At 38.0% G+C, this 23,054-nt stretch overlaps 1 protein-coding gene across 2 annotated transcripts in view; it reads left to right on the top strand.

Annotated features, from left to right (window-relative positions):
- Window positions 1–23,054, top strand: part of arhgap4a (Rho GTPase activating protein 4a) — a 42,582-nt gene that overhangs the window by 4,107 nt on the left and 15,421 nt on the right. For both annotated transcript variants that reach the window (XM_037541541.1, XM_017694280.2), the window contains exons 2-8: window positions 1,000–1,086; window positions 8,414–8,585; window positions 9,491–9,653; window positions 15,653–15,715; window positions 15,858–15,986; window positions 19,524–19,652; window positions 20,762–20,983. In XM_037541541.1, the coding sequence (XP_037397438.1) occupies window positions 1,023–1,086; window positions 8,414–8,585; window positions 9,491–9,653; window positions 15,653–15,715; window positions 15,858–15,986; window positions 19,524–19,652; window positions 20,762–20,983 (942 nt within the window). In that variant the 5' untranslated portion in view covers window positions 1,000–1,022. The remainder of the gene's footprint in view (window positions 1–999; window positions 1,087–8,413; window positions 8,586–9,490; window positions 9,654–15,652; window positions 15,716–15,857; window positions 15,987–19,523; window positions 19,653–20,761; window positions 20,984–23,054) is intronic.

Here is a 23,054-nt window from a genome sequence, read left to right as displayed (position 1 = left end):
CTATATGAACACTGATGATGAATAAACAAATTTCAACTCATCTCCAGCAGATTGATAAAAACATTGTCTAACTCCAGCACGCAGTCACCATCACAAGCACACTGCACTAATGCTAGCCCCTGTGTCTGGGTGGACTTCTTAGCACAAAGGTCTAACTTTACATTTTTACTTCAGAGAAAAAAAGAGAATAATTTTTTTCTCTCAAAGTCAAACATATTGCTAATCTAATGGTTGGAGAAGTGAGTCAGCATTCAGCAACCGGAGGGTCATGGGTTCAAATCCCAGGACTGATTGCGTAGACTTGGTTGTGTGTGAAGCACCTACCCCCAGCCAGCTCTGCTGGTGATGTCACGATGCTCTGAGACTGCACATAATTAGGCAAGGACAAATTTTCCTTATAGGATCAATAAAGTAGAAAATATAAAAAGGTTTCTGGTGTTGCAAGAATGAAGTGATTAAGATTATACTTCAGAAGTAATTAGACTGTAGGCATTCAGAGAAAATGTGGGGTGCCCTCTCCTTACTTTTCTGTCTCAAGTGCCACTAAGCAAAATTTATCCAACTGCTGATAATGCATTTACTCATGAACAACACACACACACACACACAAACCCGATGGTTCTACTTCTGTACACGCTATATTTAGGCTGAAATGTGGCAGCTATTTTTTGCAGTTCAGTGCATCTGAGGGGACTTGCATTACCACACTTTACTACGCAGGGAATCGTTAATGGTTAAATTACAAGAAAAATTTAGTTGATTTCAGTTTTTGTTTGATAGTTTTTACTGTGTATACATGAAGAGTTATTGTGCAAATCGTCCCAAGTCTGCGGGTCTGTTGGATGGATCTTTGGGCTGCCATTGGATAGTATCTTGTATGTAAAAGATAACTAACCTAAACTGCCAGTGTATGTAACCAATACAACAGTGGTTACTCATGTTTGGCCAGGTGTCTACAATCTGTCTTCTGATATTGTATTGCCCCTGTGTTCAATGCAGAATTGCATCCAGTTGGAGCTACGATGTCGTCGTACAATGTCAAACTGAGGAGAGTCACAGCAACAGACTATGACACCCAGATCAAAGGTAGGATGACGATTTTGGGTTACTAAAATTATACTCAAATACATTGAATGCAATTCTAAACCCCTGGAAATAAAGGAAGAGTATTATTTATTTGGGTAAGGAGTGAATTTGTATTGTTGACTCAGAACACGTTTCAATTGTATGTCTATTTTTATTACCAGTTACCGAATGCGGAGTCAATAAAACATAGATTTGAGTGATTTTATGTATATAGATCATTCTGCTGAATTGGTTTTGGACTTTTAACTGACTTGGACTTCAGACTAAAATCCTTTCGCTTTGAGGGACCCTGTACCTTAATAATGTGTTTTTTTTGTTTTTTTTTAAAATAATAACAATTATTAAACCCTGGGTTCGATTCCCGGACCAGGTGACCAGGGTCCTCTCTGTGTGGACTTTGCATGTTCTCCCTGTGTCTGCGTGGGTTTCCTCTGGGTTCTCTGGTTTCGTTCCACAGTCCAAAGACATGCAGTCAGGCTGATTGGACATGCTAAATTTCTCCTGGGTGTGAGTGTCTGTCTGTCTGTCTGCCCTGCGATGGACTGGCGACCTGTCCAGGGTGTATCCTGCCTTCCGCCCGATGACCGCTGGGATAGGCTCCAGCACCCAACCACGACCCTGAGGGAGAAGCGGCTTAGAAAATGGATGGATGGATGGATGGAATAATAATTATTCATTACTTTTTATCATTACCAATACAATAATAACACTACTGAAACTTTACCAAATCTTTCAGTAGTGACTGTTTCGATTGTGACGATTTTAGATCATTTTGAGCAGAACATACAAACATAGCTTTGATAATTTGTTCACACATAAAATCATTATAATTTATCATTTACACACAAAAAATACTTAATTGCAGAAAATATGCATTTTGGTAGTGATAATTCTTAATGTTACACACTTTACTTTAAAATAAAGAGATCTAGCTGCCCACCATGTGTCTGACTTCCTCCTCTTAAATGCAGGGGTTTGACTAAAATAAATGCAGCGGTTTGGTAATGGACTATGTATTTTAGTTGTGGCATGAAAACGTAAGGAAGCATTTAAAAAAAAAATTGAACTCATTTATATCTAAATCTTGCCAATTCACATAGAAAAAAGATACAATCCCAATTCCAATGAAGTTGGGACGAGACTGGCCTGCCTGCAGTCCAGACCTGTCTCCCATTGAAAATGTGAGGCACATTATGAAGCGCAAAATACGAAAATCGAGACCCCGGACTGTTGAGCAACTGAAGTTGTACATCAAGCAAGAATGGGAAAGAATTCCACCTACAAAGCTTCAACAATTACTGTCGTCAGTTCCCAAACGCTTATTGAGTGGTGCTAAAAGGAAAGGTGATGTAACACAGTGGTAAACATGCCCCTGTCCCAACTTCTTTGGAACGTGTTGCAGGCATCAAATTCAAAATGAGTGAATATTTGCAAAAAACAATAAAGTTTATCCATTTGAACATTAAATAGCTTGTCTTTGTAGTGTGTTCAATTGAATATAGGTTGAAAAGGATTTGCAAATCATCGTATTCTGTTTTTATTTATGTTACAACGTCCCAACTTCATTGGAATTGATGTTGTATTTAAAAAACATACAAAATTTGAAATTTGAGGGTTTAGGGTTTGGGACAGCCACCAAATAGAAAGTACCCTATGAATGATGATTATATATTTAGCTTAATACTATTACTATTAACATCCATCCATCCATCCATTTTCTAAGCCGCTTCTCCGTCAGGGTCGCTACTATTAACACATTGAGTTTAAATAGATCATAAACTTTTCCTTTTAAAAGTCTAAATAATTGTATTGCAGTTTGAAATAATCCAGTAGAACGGGCCAGATAAGAGCATGGAACTGGTTGAAAAGTTCTTGCTGAGTGTTTACAATCAGCTTCCTACAATGTGTATCCATACAGTGCTCTTTTACTTTGGAAAAAGTATGAAAATAGCAAAGTTGAATATCTAAAAAAAAACAAACAATGGACTTCCTGATTCATCTTATCTTGGTGTGAAATGTTAATTAACACCCACTAGATATTTGTCTTGCTGCATGCAGTATGTAGAGTAGAAGCGGAGCAAATTTTACTTGGGCTTGCCTGTTTTTTACTACTATTTACCAAATACTGATCAAATACAGGATAAGCTGAAATTTGAGAGATTGGGGATATACAGTAATGGAGAGCAGGCACAACCTAACACTGGGTAAAATGTAACATGGATATGTTATGTAGTTAAACAAGGTAAAGTAGACTGTGCTTTTGGTCATCTTCTTGTATTCCCTTTATTACATTGTGTGCAAATTTTGACAGCAATCAGACAGATATTTTTGAGTTTTTGTACCATAACAGAAACTTTTTTTCATGGTAAGTGTTTTCTGTAACAGAACTCAAACCTATATTACATTATTCACCCTATTGGTGGCTGTAACATAGTGTAAATTTTAAGCATGTAAGCAACTCGCTGTGAGAGCTAGCCAGACTAAAGTACTGCCTCCCTAAATAAACAAAGAAACCCAACGCCTACATACAAACTCAAAATGGCTCATTTGTTAGAATATTTTTAAGCACAGCTTAATCAACAATGTCATACAGATGTTGTGTAAATCAAATCTAATTTTGTTGAGATGATATTTCCTGTTATATTTTGTAGTCAAAAATAAATTTGCCACTTTTGAGACAAGTAGCCCATCAGTCTGGGGGAAGTTGTCACGTTTGCACTCATTCGACTGTCAGCTGAATTGTTCGGAAATGGTAGGTGTGACAAACAATATTTACGTTTTCATTCTTGTCAGAGACGTGTTAGCTGCTTTCCTAAATAAATTATTAATCCTGCACAAACGCTTTTAAAATGTTTGGCAAAAACCAAAGTGTTCTACCTTACACTGTGCAAAAGTCTTGGGAAGTCATCTGGGAAAAAATCAGTCATTTTTCAGGTAGCCTAAAGGGCCATGGATTTGCATGTTTTTTCTCCATTTTGCTGAGTTTTTCTCATTTGTTTTATCAAGATCTTGAGAAATTTATACCGTTATCTTGACATTATGAGTATATTAATAAAACAGTGTCCTGATAATAATATAAATGACTCAAGATCTGGGGAAAACAACATTCGTTTTGCTATGATAGTGTAATAAATATCACAAGATATTGAGAAAATGAATAAAAAATAACATCATGGAATGTTGGACTAAAAACACACCTTTAAGCTTTCTGTCACAGCAAACATTTGTTTATTCCAAAACAACTAACATTACTGACATTAAAACTTAAAACATTAGAACAAATACAACTAAAAGATACACTGTGGTTTCATGTGTGTCACTGTTTTAGTGTAACCATTTCTGCATTTTTGATTGTGTACATAGTTACTATATAATAGCCAGTTGGGCTAATCAATCCCATCAAACATTAAATTCAGGCAGATGTGCTGCATATGGCTGGAGTGCAGTGAGTAGTCAAAGTCATGTTAAGTTTCACTGTTTTTTGTGTTTATTTGTATTTATTCTAATGTCATTTAGTGTTTCACTGGCAAAACATACTTGTAAGATAAAGAGTTGTCAGCTGAGAGTTGTCAACCTTTTTGATTCTTGCGGTGGCATTCGTTCAGTTTGGCACAAAAATATTAACATTTTCATAGCTGATATTTCTGTTTTTTTAACTAGCTAGGCTGATATGCAAATCTTCACAGAGTGATTTTGGAGCTTATCTGCTTGATCTAAAAGCCAAAAAGTAGAAGTAGCTCTGAAGTTGCTCCCACACAAAGTGCTGAATAATCCACTGCTGCTGTGAGTGAATACTTACTTCAGCATTTTCCATATTCTCCCGTTCAAACCCCCAGTTATTGTGTTCACAGTTCCCTGTAGATACAGCGGCCTTGTATTTTAAAAAGTCGATTATCTAGTCTATCATCCTTTCTATTACCTTCCCTATGGTAGATAAAGCCAACAGCACTTGAGCAACTGTTAAAATAAGCCAGTAATTTACCAGAGAGGAACCATTTATGTTGTTCCTCACATGTTGACTAATGAAGTTAACCTCACTGAAAAGGCTGTGCACTGCAGCACAGCGGTAAAGAGAACATGCAAGGAGAAGTGCTGTTGCTTCAGAAAGAGTCTACACCAGCAGCAGAGTATGAGAACGTTTGAGAAACTGCTTCAAAATAACTCATATAAAGTTGAGTTATGTTCACAAAGTAAAGTAAATGTTATGTCAAGTGGTTCCACACAACTGTGTTAAGTAGCTTTTAAGATGCTCAGTTGAGTAATATGAATTTGTTGAAGTAGAAACAGAACATAAGGTTAGTAATTTTAAGTTAGATCTATATAATTATGTTATTACTGCCTTACTGAGCTGTCATATAATTAAGCTTAGCAGTAAGTTATATTGGTAACTTGCACTTACAGCCATCATTAATGTAGGCTAGGCACTTAGCTATATAGTATAGGAAATATGGACCTAGAGTGGAAGATAGGCCCGTGGGAAACCTGTCATCAATAGGGTGAGTAAAGCAAGAAAACAGTATGCAAACAGAGAGAAAGATGTTGAGTTTTACTCAACAAGATTACATTGAGTATACATTCAACAATTGAATATACATTCAACAATTACATTGTTTCCAGGACCAATCTAAAGCTGCTTGAATGCAAATGTTACAGCTTACTCTAATATAATGTTACAGCTTACTCCAATGCAAATGTGAGAAAAACAGTAAAATGTTCAGTAAATTCTATGGTGTTTGTTCCAGATGTGCTTTCCAACTTAAATAAGAATTGCAAAAGCATTCATCCCCTTCAGATTAGTACTTGGTGGAGCTATGTTTCGCTGCAATGATGTCTTTCATTTTATTGGGCTAAGGTACTACCAGCTTTGCACACTGTTTAGGTGTCATTTTCACCCATTCATCCTTTATGTACTTCAGATTGTTCATGTTGGTTGGATGACCCTTGTGGGCCACATTTCCCAAATAGTGCCACAGATTCTCGATTGGCTGGAGATCTGTACATTGACAGTACTTGCAGTTTTGCCTCACTGCATCCTGTTCATTAAATGGAGAGTTATGCAGTAATGCATGCATTGTGTGGCACGTTATGATTTGCAGTTCAGCAGATGTCAACTTTATGCAAATAAGAGCAGCCACCACATTGTGTTTAGCCAATCAGGCAGTGGTAGACTGGCTTTCATCACAAACGGCCAACAAAACTTTCTGCAAAAGCAGAGACGGTCAGCAGTGCCTGCGTGTCTATTCTTTGAATCTGACAGGACATAATAATGAAAATATCTGTGTGGCACCACATGTGCTACCCCAGGCCCAAGGTGGACACTGGAGGCAGGATTCCGAGCTGCAGCAGCCCTTACTTTAATTTTCCAAAACACAAAAACACACAACAAACACTGCGCTAAGCTGGCCACTTTTCAGTGGCTTAAGCTAGCTGGACTTCAGTCATTTTAGTGACCGCATTACTGCTGCCACCTGTCCCAGCCTGCGGCCGATCTCTCGATCCCTCTTCCCATGACTCGTGACCCCGAGATACTTAAAACTCCTCCACCTGGGGCAAGTCCTTTCCCCTTACCTGGAGTGGGCATGCCATCCTTTTCCGGGCTAAGACCATGGACTCAGATTTGGAGGTGCTGATCCGCATACCAACCGCTTCACACTCAGCTGCAAACCGCTCCATTGAGCGCTGGAGGCAACATATGACTCAGCCAAATGTAGAACATTTACTTTTTTGTTGTTCAACCACTACTATGTTACTTTGGTCTTGTAAGCTATCCCAAGCTTTAGTTTAATAGACTGAAGCTGGTTGTCTTGTCAGCTTGATGCTGCCACCACCATACTTCACTGTTGGGGTGGTGATTATTAAGGAATGCTCAGTGTTAGGTTTGCGCCACTCATAGCATTTTGAATTTTGGCCAAAAAGCCAAAATTTGGTCTCGTCTGTCCTCAAAACACTTATAATGTCCCACATTTTAGCTGGGTCATTCTGATACTTTCTGGTAAACTTCAGACATGCTTTGATGCGTTTTCTCTTCAGTATAGGCTTCTTTCTAGCCTCCCTTTAATACAGGCCAGTTTTATGCAGAGCTCTTGGTATAATTGACTGGTGCACCTTCACCCCAGTCTCAGCCTCTGAACTTTGTAGCTCCTTCAGTGCATTGTATCCTTCTCTGCGGCTTCCCTCACAAGTCTCCTCTTTGCTCTGAGGCTGAGTTTTGCGTAAAGGCCTTGTCTAAGCAGTGCCGTGGTGGTATAATGCAGCTTCCATTTCCTCATGACTGATTTAGCAGTGCTCACTCGGAAATCTTTTTCCTTTTTTTGTACCTGGGTAAAACTTTATCTGATTTCATTAAGATGTTTTTTGGTCTTCATTTTCACAGCTTTCCTTCAGATTAACAGTTTCACAAATGCTGCCTTAATTAAGGGGGGGCTTTTATCCAGGAAGGGGAACTTTTAAAATAATTCACAGGTAAAGGCCTTTTGTGGTTAGAGCAATATCTTTGATCTGTGTAAACAGCGCGGGGGTTGAATACTCATGCCAACATTTTTCAGTTATTAATTTGTGTCACAGAAAATTTTCTTACATAAAACCAATATCACTTTAAATAAATTCATTCTGAAGGTCTGATGAGGGGGTACTGTAGAAAAAAAATAGGTTCAACTAAATAAAGTCGGGTAGAAAAGAGGCTGTGTCAACTGTGGCTACCAGATAGAAGAGAAAATCTCAGAGCAGTAAAGTTGAACCACATTTGATACAGCTGTGTGCAAAAGCTTGAGCACCTTTGGTCCAGTCACGTTTTGCTGATTTTAAATCAGACATGCTCTACAGAGAACACACTTATGCACATTTTTAATGTTTAGCTGCACATCATTTGACTGTCAGCATTCAAACTTTTGCAGATCTCTGTATATATGAAGAGTAGTAATTAAATAATTACCTTTAGGACTGTGTAAACCTTTGTGGACCCCCTGTAAAATCTGCCTATATCTGATAGCAAACTGAAGAAAAGAATTAGCCAATGAACAAAAGGAAAAAAGGAATATTTCCCTTTCTGCAAATTGCCCCATACATGGATTGAGCCTAGTCTTCAACTTAGTTGTTTTGCCAGTAATGATTTACCATAAAAAAAATCTTTTATGCTTTATAGCTTTAAGGCTTAGTCAGGTTAATTTGGTAACCTGACCCTTAATTAATCTTTCCACCATTTTGGTTTGCAAAAAAATGAAGAAAGATCAGATAATCTTACCTGAAATAATTAATGCACTTGCCTCTCTCTCTCTCTCTCTCTCTCTCTCTCTCTCTCTCTCTCTCTCTCTCTCTGTCTCACATATAGAGATTCGTAATCAGCTGGCGGAGCAGCTGCGTGTGTTTGATTCTCACCTGGAGCAGAACAGTCAGGTGCTGCAGGATTTGAGTGATTACTTGCGCAGACGGGGAGAGATTGAGGGTGAATACGCACGATCTCTGGATAAACTTGCCGACAAGTTTGCTTCCAAAATCAAAAAGTAAGGATGGAGAAAGACATTTCTGTTTAAGCTGTGCTGCATGTGCTTAACTCTAAAGCTGATTTAGTAGTATGTTTTCAGAATGGCAATTTCCTAAGATAGTCAGACTTTTTACTGTTATTTTTAACAAAATAAACCCATCTGGTTTATCAGCTTATGTCAGATTTGGTGTTTCTTAGCTGGCTCATTGTACCATTAAATCTGAGGTAGGTCTACAATGAACTTGAATTTTTCATTGGCTGCTGGGAGAGTGTAAATTGCAAAATTCATTCTGGACTTGAAGTGGTGAGATATGATATAGTGGGAACATGAAGTGCTAAAATTAACTGAATGCATTTAGGATTTTGAAGGGGCCTATGTCTTTAAAACCAAATAGTTTAGTAGTGTTAAATAGTGTTTCAGAACATGCTTCCCCAGTCCATACAGGCTGTGTATCAAAAATAAGATGTAAAAATAGCTTATCTGCCTGTTCCGTTCTACAGCAGTATAACCCCTCCCATTCACACTGAAGTTATAAGGCATGTTTCAACCCAGACTGCTTCTCGATTGAGACACAATACAGAGTGGCCGCTCAGAACAGAGCTCTTTTGCATATAGTAGTCTCAAAGGCCCAGCAACAAAAACAGCCTGATTAATTCTAAGTGTTAAAGAGAGAAAATGGTCACGTATGTAATTATGACTGTTTTTGATGCCTAAAGCCACACATGTTTTAAGTAGACCTCAAGGAAAAAAAGAAATGTAGGATTTGGACCCTGTAAGGTTTAACCCTCAGTGAAATGGGTACAATATTGTACAATATATGGATGCATATTATCATAACATATTGGGCCTCCTGACTTAACAGATTGAATCTAGCACTTCCCTCACTGCGTCTTTCTTTCTGTCTGTGTGTCTCTGTTTCTCAGGAAGGAGTGCAGTAGTCAGTCCGTGGTGCAGTGCTGGCAGACCCTGTTGTCTCAGACGCGGCAGGAGAGTAAAGATCACAGCACGCTGAGTGACAGCTGTGGCTCCACTCTACCTCAGCAGCTCTCCCGTTGTCTAGAGCATGTTCAGCGTCTGGCTAAGAGAGTATGTATACACACATTAACTTTGCATGATTGGGGCAGTCGTGGGCTGGAGGTTAGGGATCTGGCCCTGTGACCGGAAGGTTGCCGGTTCGATCCCCAGGGCTGACAGTCCATGACTGAGGTGTCCTTGAGCAAGACACCTAACCCCCAACTGCTCCCCGGGCGCCGTGGATAGGGCTGCCCACCGCTCCGGGCAAGTGTGCTCACTGCCCCCTAGTGTGTGTATTCACTAGTGTGTATGTGGTGTTTCACTTCACAGATGGGTTAAATGCGGAGGTGGAATTTCCCCAGTTGTGGGATCAAAAAAGTATCACTTATAATCTTTGTGTGGTGTTCCCCTTGACTTCTGCATTACTGTGACTATTATTGGACAGGGACATAGCCAGACCCTTTTCAATCGGGTGGCCAGGTTAGGCCTAGCAATGTTCTAAGGATGGCAAACTGCTAGGGGTAGTCAATGTAACCAATGTTAGCTGATTGAAATGTTTTTGTGTACAACTGATTTGTAATATATTATACACTGATCAGGCATAACATTATGACTTTGGATTTTGGATTATGACTTAAGTGGATTTTGTCAGCTCCACTTACTATATAGGTGCACTTTGTAGTTCTACAATTAGTCTTAGAACTAATTGGATATATATAATTTTTGGATATTCCATTTTGTCACTACTAGTACAATCATAACGATACTGAAACTTTGCCAAATGTTTCTGTTGTGACTATTTTAACAAATGTTGAGCAGAGCTTACAAACACTAGCCAGTACATGACTAACAAACATAGCTTTAAACAGTTGTACACACATAAAATCATAATATTTTTCATTGACACACACAAAATATTGTACAAATTTGTTACACACTGATTTTCAGATTTTGGGACACATTTACCTTAAAACAATGCGATTTAACTGCTGACCATGCGGCCATAAGGGACAAGGATGCAGTCTCATGTCCTGCTCTAAAATGCAGGGGTGTGGCTAAAATAAGGCTCCGCCTGTAGAGTAACACTTTTTAATCCCACAAACGGGGAAATTTCACCTCAGCATTTATCCCATCCGTGAAATGAATCACCACATACACTAGGGGCAGTGAGCACACTTGCACGGAGCGGTGGGCAGCCCTATCCACAGTGCCTGGGGAGCAATTGGGGGTTAGGTGTCTTGCTCAAGGACGCCTCACTGGCAGCACTGGGGATAATAGAACCGGCAACCTTCTGGTCACAGAGCCAGTTTCCTGACCTCCAGCCCATGACTGCCCCAGTAAAAGTCTTTGAAGTTCTACAATTACAGACTGTAGTCCATCTGTTTCTCTGCATACTTTGTTAGCCCACCTTTTACCCAGATCATATGGTCAGATCATCCGCAACCATGGTTTTAACTTTCACTGCTATGCTGATGATATTCAAATTTATGTCAGCACAACTTCCTCTCTGCCTCCGCCCAGGCTTTCAGTTCTTGTGTCAGAGATTAGAACATTTGGTTGCAAACTAATTATCTGAAAATTAACGCTGATAAAACCTTTCCCAGACATTGAATTTTTCGGTCAACATTGATGGAGTCAGTATTAAGCCAGCCCAATTTGTTAAGAACCTTGTCTGTCTTCTTGACTCATCTCTTACTTTCGAGTCTCACATTAAGCTCATCACTAAAACTGCATTTTATCATCTGCGTAACATTGCACACTTATGCCCTGTGCTGAGTGACACTGATGCTAAAATGTTGATCAATGCCTTCATCTTCTCTCGCATCGATTACTGTAACTCACTTTTCTATGGCCTTCCAGTTAAACTAGTCAATCATCTTCAGTACATCAAAAACTCAGGCAGGGTTCTTACCTCCACCAAGCGCACAGCTCATATCACTCCTGTTCTTCGACAGTTGCACTGGCTTCCTATTAGTTCTAGGATTAAGTACAAAATCCTTCTTCTTACCTTCAAGGCTTTACATGGTCTGGCTCCGACATACATTTCTGATCTCAATTTCTCTATTTTGTCCCTCTCATGCTCTCTGATCTTCTAATGCTGGACTCCTCACAGTTCCCTCAACTAGACTTTCTACTATGGGTGGCAGATCTTTCAGTGCTGCTGCCCCCAAACTCTGAAACTCTGGAATTCTCTACCTTCCACTCTTCGTAATTGCTCTTCTGTCTTCCTTCAAATCCCTTCTAAAAACCTTCCTTTTTTCTCTCTGTGGTGTGAATTTTTTACTTTTTTTTCTTTCCTCTATGATGATTATGTAAAGTGTCCTTGGGTTTGTAAAAGGCGCTGTATAAATTGAACTTATTATTATTATTATTATTACCCTGTTCTTCAGTGGTCAGGACCCCCATGGACCCTCACAGACCAGGTACTATGAGTTGTGGATCATTCTTACCGCTGCAGTAACACTAACATGGTGGCGGTGTGTTAGTGTGTGTTGTGCTGGTATGAGTTGATCAGACACAGCAGTGCTTCTGGAGTTTTTAAACACTGTGTCCACTCTCTGTCCACTCTGTTAGACACTGCTACCTTGTCAGTCCACCTTGTAGATGTAAGGTCAGAGACGATAGCTCATCTGGTGCTGAACAATTTGTGTTGGTTATCCTCTAGTCCTTCATTAGTGGTCATAGGACACTGTTGGCTAGTTATTTTTGGTTGGTGGACTCCAGCGGTACTGCTGTGTCTGATCCATTCACATATCAGGTTGGAATTTTTTCTTTTATCTTCTCACATCAAGTTCACATTTTATAATTCATCAAACTTGATTTTTCACCTACAGTCATTTAAGATCAAATCTGCATATACAACTGTTTTATAAGTGAGGCCCGTGGTCACTGCATTTTCAAATTTTCCTCTTTGTAACCCTCAGATATCTCAATACACACTCCCACACACATACTCTATCATGTGAAGCTATTTTTATTCTTCACTGCTCATGAATGCATAAGAACACCAACACAGTCAGTGCTTGATTTTATTGTATACATTTAGCCATGTTTTAAGAAAAGTATCCATGTTCATATGCATATACAATGCAAACGTCAGACAACACCCTTCCTTTGTTGTATTTTCAGTCAAAATATTCATTATGTACAAGTTATTTATTTTTCAGGAGATTGTATTTATATAATAAATTAGACATAAGATAATCCACTTACATAAGGTAATGAAAGTCAAAAGAAAAAAGTGGGAAAAAACAGCAATTTCTAAAACTGGACTTAAAAAACAATCATTAAGTGATACAGAAAAAATGGGGCACCTAACAACTGTGCAAGACCTGATAGACCACCAAAACTGTCACCATCAGATAAACAGTACTTAAAGTTTTCATCTTTGAGAGACAGGAGGAACTCAACCCACTGTGAGAAAGATGTGTAGCTGTCAAGAAGCCATTAGTAAGAAACGAAAAAAATGGCGAACTGTGGTTCATGAGAAGCCGAAAATGAAAACATTCTTTGAAAATTCTTTAAAAACTGATTGCAGGTGTCTTGAAAAGAAGGCTTCTGTGCATGTTTTCTGCTTTTTTATCCTGGTGCTGAAAAATTAACGCCTCATACTCAATGGCCATTCTGACCGGAAACTAAATGAATAAAAGCTGGTCTCTGACTTTTGCACAACAAGATATATATATATATATATATATATATATATATATATATATATATAGTGTGTGTGTGTGTGTGTGCGCGCACATTTGCATAGACCAACACTTACACTCCGAGATTAGCCACCATCAACCTAACATATCACTGCATTGAGTTCCCTAAATCTTAAAATGTAGAGCAACTATAACTTTGACTGCTGCAACTGTTTTGGAACAGTGAGGAACAGTTTTACCAAAAATCAGATTTAGTTATCTGGTATATTATTTTATTAAAATGAATTATTGGGTATTCCATTTTGTCACTACTAGTACAATCATAACGATACTGAAACTTTGCCAAATGTTTCTGTTGTGACTGTTTTAACAAATGTTGAGCAGAGCTTACAAACACTAGCCAGTACATGACTAACAAACATAGCTTTAAACAGTTGTACACACATAAAATCATATTTTTCATAAAAACACAAAAAAATTTTTACAAATTTGTTACACACTGATTTTCAGATTTTGGGACACATTTACCTCAAAACCATGCGATTTAACTGCTGACCATGCGGCCATAAGGGACAAGGATGCAGTCTCATGTCCTGCTCTAAAATGCAGGGGTGTGGCTAAAATAAGGCTCCACCTGTAGAGTAAAGGTCTGTGTTTCGGGCAGTGTCATGAAGATGTAGGACAGCGTTTTTTAATTTTAAAATTAAAGTCATATCATTTTTTTTTCAAATTGTTCTTCACTTAAAAAGAAATTTTAAAAACTATGTAGAACAAATGCGATGTAAAAATGTCATTTTTTAATATATTTACAAATAAAAATGTAATTGTTATTTCCATAAATTGAAATCTAGAGGTGGTTATGGTTTTGTTATAGTTACCTCCCAGTATAAAGTACTCAAAAAATTATGGTTTTGTATATATATTTATCTCACTGTGATTTCAAATAGCACCATGATATAATCCTTGTAAATATCTAACTCCTGAATACTTCATACATTTTTTAAACAGTCTTTTTACTGTGGGACCGCAGTTTGAGCCAATTTGGTAGAATTTGGTAGAACATATAGAGCTCATCTATTGGTAAGTCATGGCCCAGATAGGTATTTTCTTATGATACCAATACAAATGAGTAATTGTAATGATATAAACCTTAGGATTAGAAATAAAACCTGCCTTTTTTATTTAGGTTTTCTTTAGCTGGCTTGTAGTTTTAAACATCTTACTGATCTACGACAAACCTTAAATTCTAGAAGTGGTTGGGTATTGTGACCACGAAGAGAAGGAAACCAAGCTAAGGCATTTCTTAATAGACATAGATGGAAGAAAGTATTAGGCTTCACGATGCTTGTAATGCTTGGTTAAATAGATTTTTAATAAATCAGTGGTGTGGCCATAAATCAGATTTACCCTGAATGTAGTCCATCAGCCCTGACATATTCAGTGTCTGACATGTAGTTTTGCACTGAAAATGCCAGCTTAATTTAGAGTGCTTACAAAAATGGAGAAATTACTGGCACAAGTTGGCCTTGAAGATGGCTGCTACTACTGAATGCACTTTTGGCTGTTTTTCGACATAACAGTATGCCATGCAGTCAGTAACACATATGCAAATCTATATGAGATTACTTTACACCTTCTTGTGGTGTTAAGCAAATGTGTGATCATTTAGGCATGCAGTTTGCACAATGCTAACTGGTCGGTTGTAATTGTTTGCTACTTTAGCCTTGTGGTTCCAGTGCAAAACTACCCTGCTGAATACAGACCATTAGAAGCATTAAGATTAAAACCTGATCTAAAGGGAATTGGCTCAATGGTTATCATTATAGACAACTTGCTGTAGGACACATTTAGATCCTATTAGAAAACCATCAAATGTATCTGGAATCAGTGCCAGGATACCTATTAAACCTTTAGAATCCTTTACACTGTGATATCAGCCCACCAGGTAAATGCTAAACACTGTAGCGATAGGGGTTCTCAGAAGAAACTTTGTGGAGTCACTGGTCTGGTCCATAACTCAGCTTTATTATTAATAACTTGACTTCAAACAGTGTGAAGAAAAAATACGCAGCATACTGGCTAGCTTTGGCTCTACTGTAACTGGCCAAGCTGCTCAAACCTGTCAAAAACGACACTGGTTTTGATGCCACAGTACCATCAGTGACTATTGAACACCAGTAGGAAGCAACATAAACTTTTAATGGTTGCTATGATATTTTTCAGCAGGGTAAAGAAGCAGACTTCAGACACCAAACTTGTATTGGTTGGTCGGCTTCATCTGGGATAAAAGGAAAACTGCATATTGTTTTCTAAGTAAACTTTTCTTTTAACCCTGCACTGCTTTTTGGAAAGCTGCCTACATTACATTCTTCTCTGTGTCTTCATTTCTGTCTTTTATCTCTGTTTATTATCCTTCAGAGTAGAGACATTGGCTCCCAGTTACAGGAAGAACTGCTGAAGGTCACGTCAGAAATGCAAACTGTAAGTGTATCATATTTTTCTTCACTCTAAATCAATGAGTGAGCAAAGACCCTTTCTAGAAACAGTTGTAGCAATGTTCTTCTGCCAGCGGGTTGTAAGTATAACCTATGACCTCCCAAACCTCCAATATTTTGAACTGCAGACACTGAAGACATATTCCCAGTACCACGCGGAGTACATGTCAGCTGAGATGAAGCTGAAGGAAGCTGCCAAACAGGAAGAGAAACAGAAACAAAGTGCAGCTAAGAAGATCGAGAGACTCATAGAGAAAGTAAGCGTGATTACCCTCTTATACCACACTATTATAGACAGTAAGCTCTGGAGAGTAGCAGAGTCACACCACGGTGGACGTGTTATGTAATGTTTGTAAATTATGTATGCTTTTGGATCATTGAATTTCTACTTCAGTTCAAAGAGAGAATCTGTCAAACTTTCAAAGGGTCTATGTTATAGAAAACTGAATTTTCCTTGCTCTTTGAAATAAAAAAGTTTGATATTGTATACAAACACTGTTAAAGTTCTAAAATATTCCATTCACTTCCCAGTCCACGTAGTACATATATGAAAGCAAAGCTATTTTGTAATTGTTGTTTTTAGGTTGTTACAAAAACACCACATTTCCATATATCTGCCAATTTAGCCTACAGCAGTTTAGCCCCACCCATTTACACTGAAGTAATAAGAAGTGGTTTCACCTTAACTGCTTTAGAGCAACCAGTCTTATAGGCACAGACACAAAAACAGACAGTTTAAATCTAAGCGATAAAGACAGTCATGTAAAGATTAATTATGTTATAAATTATGTTTTTGGTACAAAAGCCCATGTAAATTGTACATCGGGAAGAAAAATAAAAATGTGAGATATAGGCCATCAGCTTCATCTAACATGTTACTTTGTTGAATTCATTGTTTTATAATTGAGTGTAAGTGGTATTTCATGTTTTAGTTTTTATTATGTAAAATGAACTGTTTGTGGGTTTTTTTTGTTAGAAAGAACATGCATTATATAAAAAATAACATGAATTCACCTTCAAATATGAGAAAACTTTACATATAAGCCATGTCTCAAAGCTTAGGATGCAACCGAGGAAGATTGTGTTTCTCTACCATTGTGTCACTGAAGGCTGCTCCTTTTTTGTGAGATGCTTTGAATGAGTCTGAGCAATGCATTCTCCATTTCTGAGAAATTAAAGACATCCGCTTGTATATCCTTCAAGACCCCTGAAGCACCAGAGTTTGTAAAGAAATGTAAATCTTAATATAAAGCTGCACTTTATTTGTGGAAATTCAAAGAACCTCCATACTTCTTCCAGTTTAATGGAAACACCTACCTTGTAGATCCACCATACTGGTGTACAGTTACAGACTGTAACTGTAAACTCGTCTGCTGCCATGCACTGTTTTTGTTAGCCATCTTCTAGTCTTTCATTAATGCTCAGATTCTGACCACAGACCCACTCTTGTCTGGATATTTTTGGGTTTTGAGCCATCTAACAGTGACACTGCTACCCAGTTAGCATGCGGATGTGGGACACTTCTTCCAAGCATATGGCTCTGCAAGCCCACTCTCAGTTCTGGAAAACTGCAAGTGAGTCAAAAGTGGCCTACACTGAAACATGCTTATCTGGCCCACATAGTCAAAAACAGATTGTAGTTTAAATGACTTGTGGCTGATTCAAAATTATGTCCGCATTGAACTTTGAACAGTAAGTTAGTGGTCAGGTGTCTGGATACAGACAAAGTCAGTGCCACCATTCTAAAGCGAGATGTGGGCCAGGAGCTGGGATATCACTCATTTTCAATCTGGAAAGTTTAAATTTAAAAGGGACAGCAATATTGTCAGGGTTTTTTACCAGGGTTGGGAGGGTTACGTACCTAAAATGTATTCCAATACAGACTTTTGATTAAAAACCTGTTAAATGTAATTTGTTACTTAATCCAAAGGACTATTATATTAGAGGAACTTAATCTCATTACCTGTTACTTTTGGATTACTTGTCTATTTATAGCTATGTAATTAACAAAAGATGAGAAAAATGAATGGCAGCACGGTGATACAGTGGGTAGCACTGTCGCCTGTAAGAAGGGCTTGGATTCGATTCCCTGGCTGGGTGACTAGGGTCCTTTCTGTGTGGAGTGTGCATGGCTGTCTTCCACCTAATGATTGCTGGGATGTGCTCCAGCTCCCCGTGACCTGGAAGGATAAGCAGCTTAGAAAATGTTTGTGTGTGTGTGTGTGTGTATGTGAGAAAAATGATTCAGCAGTATGCCTATAACCTAACAGAACTGCACAGAAACAGTGCAGGTGATGTATAATAGTCCATATGTGTGCTGTACATTCATTTAAAGATGTCAATAAATATTTTGGTGCATTTCATCAGGTGTTTAATTAAGGAATGGGTAGTCTGGAAATATTAAAATGCCTCCTCAGCTTTACCTTCTTATTTCTTCCATGTAACCCATAAAACTGCACTCATGGGACTAAAGGTACTTCCTAACTGAACAAACCGTTTAAGTGTTTCTATAGATATGGCTTGATACGAGTCTAATGTTGCTGACACTGTGCTAAATTAAAATGATTTACTAAACCTCATTTAAGGATAATGAAAGAAAGAATGAAAATAAGTAAATTGGACCGTGAGTTGAAAATGAATGATGAAAAGTGGCATTTTGTCTAAGACTGCTGGGTCACCAGTGGGCTGCCCGGAAAACACTGAGCAAAAAGACAGTTGACCACCAGCTTTGTCATCAGCAGGTCAAAGATGGCCCACTGTCCTCTTACTGTTTGGGGTATTAGCAGAGATATTAGTTAGATATCTAACATTATTCAACAAGCCCAGCAAGAAAAAAGCACCTTAGTTTAGCATAGCTGGTCAACAGCAATGTTGTGTGTTGGAAGCTGATATGGTAGCCAGCACATTAGCCAGGTTAGACCAGCAGGAAATTCATGCAGGTCTAAGATGTTTTTAGTAGGAAAGTGTTACACAGTTAATTCATATTTGTAGATTTACAACTTAATAAACTTTTTTTTGTAGCTGTTTAGTACTTTAGGTGCTGTATCTCTTCTCCCCTTCCTGCTGTGGTGAGAACTGCAGTTTAGCTGGAGATTTACACTGTCAGTGCAACTACTGTGTTGGGAGTAGTCCTCTGCCAAAAAATGTCTGGTCAACCGCAGTGCTGTGGCCAGAAACGAACCAGCAATGAAAGGAGTAAAGTGTGGCTGATAAATTGAGCATGACCACAGTTTCTAATTCTATGTAATGGGCCTGTAAGGTAGGTGTTTATAATAAAGCAGATAGGAAGAGTGTTTAAATATATGTTAAACTCAACAAAAAAATAGAAATTAAGCACGTAAATTAGCTGAAAATGCTGTATTTGCATCCCTGTAGAGGATGTTAACTTATTTTCACTTAGAAAATCAGGGGTGGTTTAAATTGTTTTGAGCTCTGTTTAGACTTTTTCTCTAGCAGCACAATCACTACTTTGGACAGTGGACTTCCATTTTTAACAGAGTGATTTGGCACTTTTTCTACCTTTACCTGATTAATGGATCTGCAGAAAGTCCTTTTAAATAAAATGGCATGTACAAGTCATTTTGAGTACTTCCTTGCTTGTCATGCACCCCAGCAACATACTTCCTTCTGTATTTGCTGGTATGATGTGGGCATGTGTGTGCACCATGAAACTGAACTTCCCTTTCTAAATGACAGTGTACGGATGTGTGGTTGACTCTCAGTGTTTGTGTGTGGGTGGGAGGGGAATGTGTGTTTGCGAGGTTTGATTGTGTTGCTCCCTTTTCTGTGTGCAGAGGCAATGTAAAGTTCAAGAAACGCAGCTGAAATGCACCAAAGCACGTAATGATTATCTGCTCAATCTGGAGGCAGCAAATGCTTCCATGAACAGATATTACCTGCATGATCTCTCTGCCGTCTTTGACGTGAGTATTTTGGTTTGACATGTTTTAGTAGGTACAGAATGTAAGTGCAGTGGTTACGTGGCTCTTATGTTGAATCACCTTGGTTTGAGTCACTTTTATTCATGAATATTGCAAGAAATGCTTCTTTTACTGGACCTTTTATGTGTTAGCACTTTTAGTAGCCCATCATTGCATTTTCATTGTATATTTGGAATATAATCACGATCATGCACCAGCCATGCATTTTATAATAAAAGTGTTTAAGGAAGAAACATTAACTTTCAGTAGCCTTTTTTCAGTCCATTACTAGAACTACAATGAAGTTCCATGAAGTAATATAATTCCTCTATGATATTTACAATGTTATGCTAGCACCAAGCTAATGCTGATGTACAGTCCCTTTTCCACACTGTGTTTTTATTATTAAACCCACTTACTGGTATTGTGGACATTTGAAGCTCATAAGACATTTAAGTAACATTTTCAACTTTGTATGTTGTAGTTCCAGTGAATCCTTCAAAACTACTTATTCATCACTCTGCTATATTAATTTATTAACAGAGAATCTAACTGCCAAGTTGTTCATCCAAGATGTAATTTTTAAGGCAATATATTGATAGCCCCTCAGTTTAAACACAAAGTTCTTGCGTATGTTTAGTATAGTTTTAGGCCTTTTCCTTCATATACAGAAGATTCCAAAAGTTTTTTGATGATCCTGTATATAGGTAGGCTTTGTTTAGCCTGTAAAACTGCTAATATCTGCAAGTAATCACACCTTTGCTTGGTGCTAACATAACAGATTTGCTACTCTTTATGCATCTCTGCAATTTTATGCATCTTTATTGTAAATATGAACATTTTTACAGCATAGCTTGGCAAGTATGATTGTAAAACTGTAACTGTCCTTTTTAAAATTAGTATTTAACATTGACTTTGAACATGGCTTTGACAGTCAGATTTTAGAACCAATACTAAAAACATTAAAGTGCGGGTCAAAACTCTTGGGAGGCATCTTTAAGTTACTCTTCAACTGATGATAGTTCATCTAAATGTAATAAATGATTCTGACTTGGGTGCTTGTTGGTTTTGAAAGGTTTTCTCCAGGTCTAATCTCTTGCATATTCTTACAGTGCAGTGATTTAGGTTTTCACCAGTCCCTGTTCCAAGTGCTCCAGATTTACCTGTCCAGACGCCTGCAGGCCCACCAGAACCTGGGCTCTGGACTGCAGCAGTTGGCCTCTGCTCAATCTGGCCTAGACCAGAGCCATGACCGGGATGCGCTGATGCAGGCTCACGAGACCACCTTCTGCCTGCCACTGCGGTTTCAGTACCAACCTCATGAGGGAGACCAGGTACCGTCTTAGACTGTGCTCCAAACAGTCGTCTGATCGCTATTGGAAAATCAGGACTCCATATAACTGTTTATTAGTAAGGGTGTAAATGGGAATGTGAAGGCTGGGATGAAACGGTGTGTCATTTTTTATGGGGAAACCACGTATGGCTGTTGTGCATGAAACAAAGTGTCTGTTCAGCCTTTGGTCCATTCACTCAACAGAAAGCCAGGCTGCAGCAGGCTCTGTCTATGCAGTCTCCATGGTTACACATGCAGTGTTTTGGAATGTGAAAGTAGCCAAGAAACTCCACCATCAGTAAGAAAAGTGGTGGTTCGCGTTCAAATTTCCACACAGGCCGCATTTATTTGGATATCTTGTCTACTCTATGTATTAGAGATTTTTGGTGATTAATTTGTTTTTGTTGAACATTTCTGTCAGTGAGCTGTCTGTTTGTGGTCTCTGCCTTGTTGAAAAACCACAGTTAAAAAGTGACCCCAAACAAGCTTAAGTGAAAATACCATTATATTAAGACATTTTTTCATCTGGTGCTGTTAGTTTCATTTCTACAAAAGGTCAATACCTCTTATGTAATGAGCCAATTCAGTGAAGTTTTTAAACATTCAAAGAGCCAGATTTTGTTCCCCTTTTCCTGACTGTTCTTTTCCTGCTCTCTGTTATTGGTTTTCTGCTCTCCAGAGAAATTGTATCATCTGTATTTTAAAAATGTAAATACGCTTTGAAGTAACAATTCAAATGTTTTGTGTTGGTGAATTCCAGTTGTCTCTAATGAAAATGCGTAGGCTTGATAGAGACCTTGATTTATTCACAACATTCAGTCTCAAACACTGTTGCTGGGCATAGAATTGGAGTGTTTTTGTACTTTCAGTGTGAAAGACCTCTGATGTAGGGTAGTAATATTAAGCTTCTAAGAAAAAAAAACATTCAAACTTTCAACTCTTAAAATAGTTCTGGATCAAAGGATTTATTGGTTGATATAAAAATCTGTAAGTGGAAAGTTTAGATTAAGGTATTTTTCAGTATTAGAATATGAAAACCTAGTGTTCCCCCAGTAAAAGCTGACAATTTCCACTCCTGTGTATTAGTATATGGTGCATCAGGAATATAGCAGTGGGGGTGCTAAGAGTGCACAAGTTTGATGTCATCGCATAAAGTTCATTCAGAACGTCTGAGAGAGCAAGTTGTGTATTTAATGTGACAATTATATGTGTATATTGTCATCTCATGCCACATTATAGCATATTATGACCTGCCCTGTTTGATGTAAATTATCAGAAAGATTCACATCAGTGTTCACTTCAAATATATGCTGCATAAAATTCCCTAATATGGACCAATCACTTCAAAAAACAATATTTACAAGAGTTATGTTATGATCTAATTAAACATTAATTGACACAATAATATATATAATATAATATATACCCCAAAATCAGCATTTATATTATGAAACATTTTTCAGTGTTACAAATTCAAGTTAAAAAATTTAGAGCAGTCCCTCGTTCTAGGCTTAGCACAGGGTTGGACAGATACCCAATACCTGTATCGGTATCTATGCATCCCTAATTTAAATTCATCATGACTTTAAATAAAAAGGTGGAACCTTATTTTAGCCACAGTCCTGCACTTTAGAGCAAGAAGTATGTAACCTTGAAAATTGTCACTACCGAAACACTTTCTCTGTAATGAAGTAAACTTAAATTTTTAATGAAAAATATTATGACTTAATGCATGTACAACTGTTCAAAAGGTGTGTTTGCTAGTCAGGTACTTTTGAGTCTTTTTGAGTCTAGCTAAAATTGTCACCACCATAACAGTCACTACTGAAACGTTGGGTAGAGTTTTGGTAGTGTTGTAGTTATTTTGGTAGTAACAAAATCATTTGCTTTACTAAAACAGACATAGTTAAAGCGTAGGGTCATTCACAGCAAAAAAAAGTCCAAACTCTGACTTTGATCTAAGTCAGTACAATAATTTACACTTAGCAGATAGCAAATTCATGTTAAATCAGTGTTGACTTCGTTGAATCGGTGCTCTAATATTGACTCACACTGAAAGTTTAATAAAAAAA

This window comes from Pygocentrus nattereri, chromosome 9, assembly GCF_015220715.1.
Source record: "Pygocentrus nattereri isolate fPygNat1 chromosome 9, fPygNat1.pri, whole genome shotgun sequence".
Lineage (NCBI taxonomy): Eukaryota > Metazoa > Chordata > Actinopteri > Characiformes > Serrasalmidae > Pygocentrus > Pygocentrus nattereri.
Note: the sequence above shows the minus strand (reverse complement) of the source record. Positions and strands in the feature narration are given on the sequence as shown.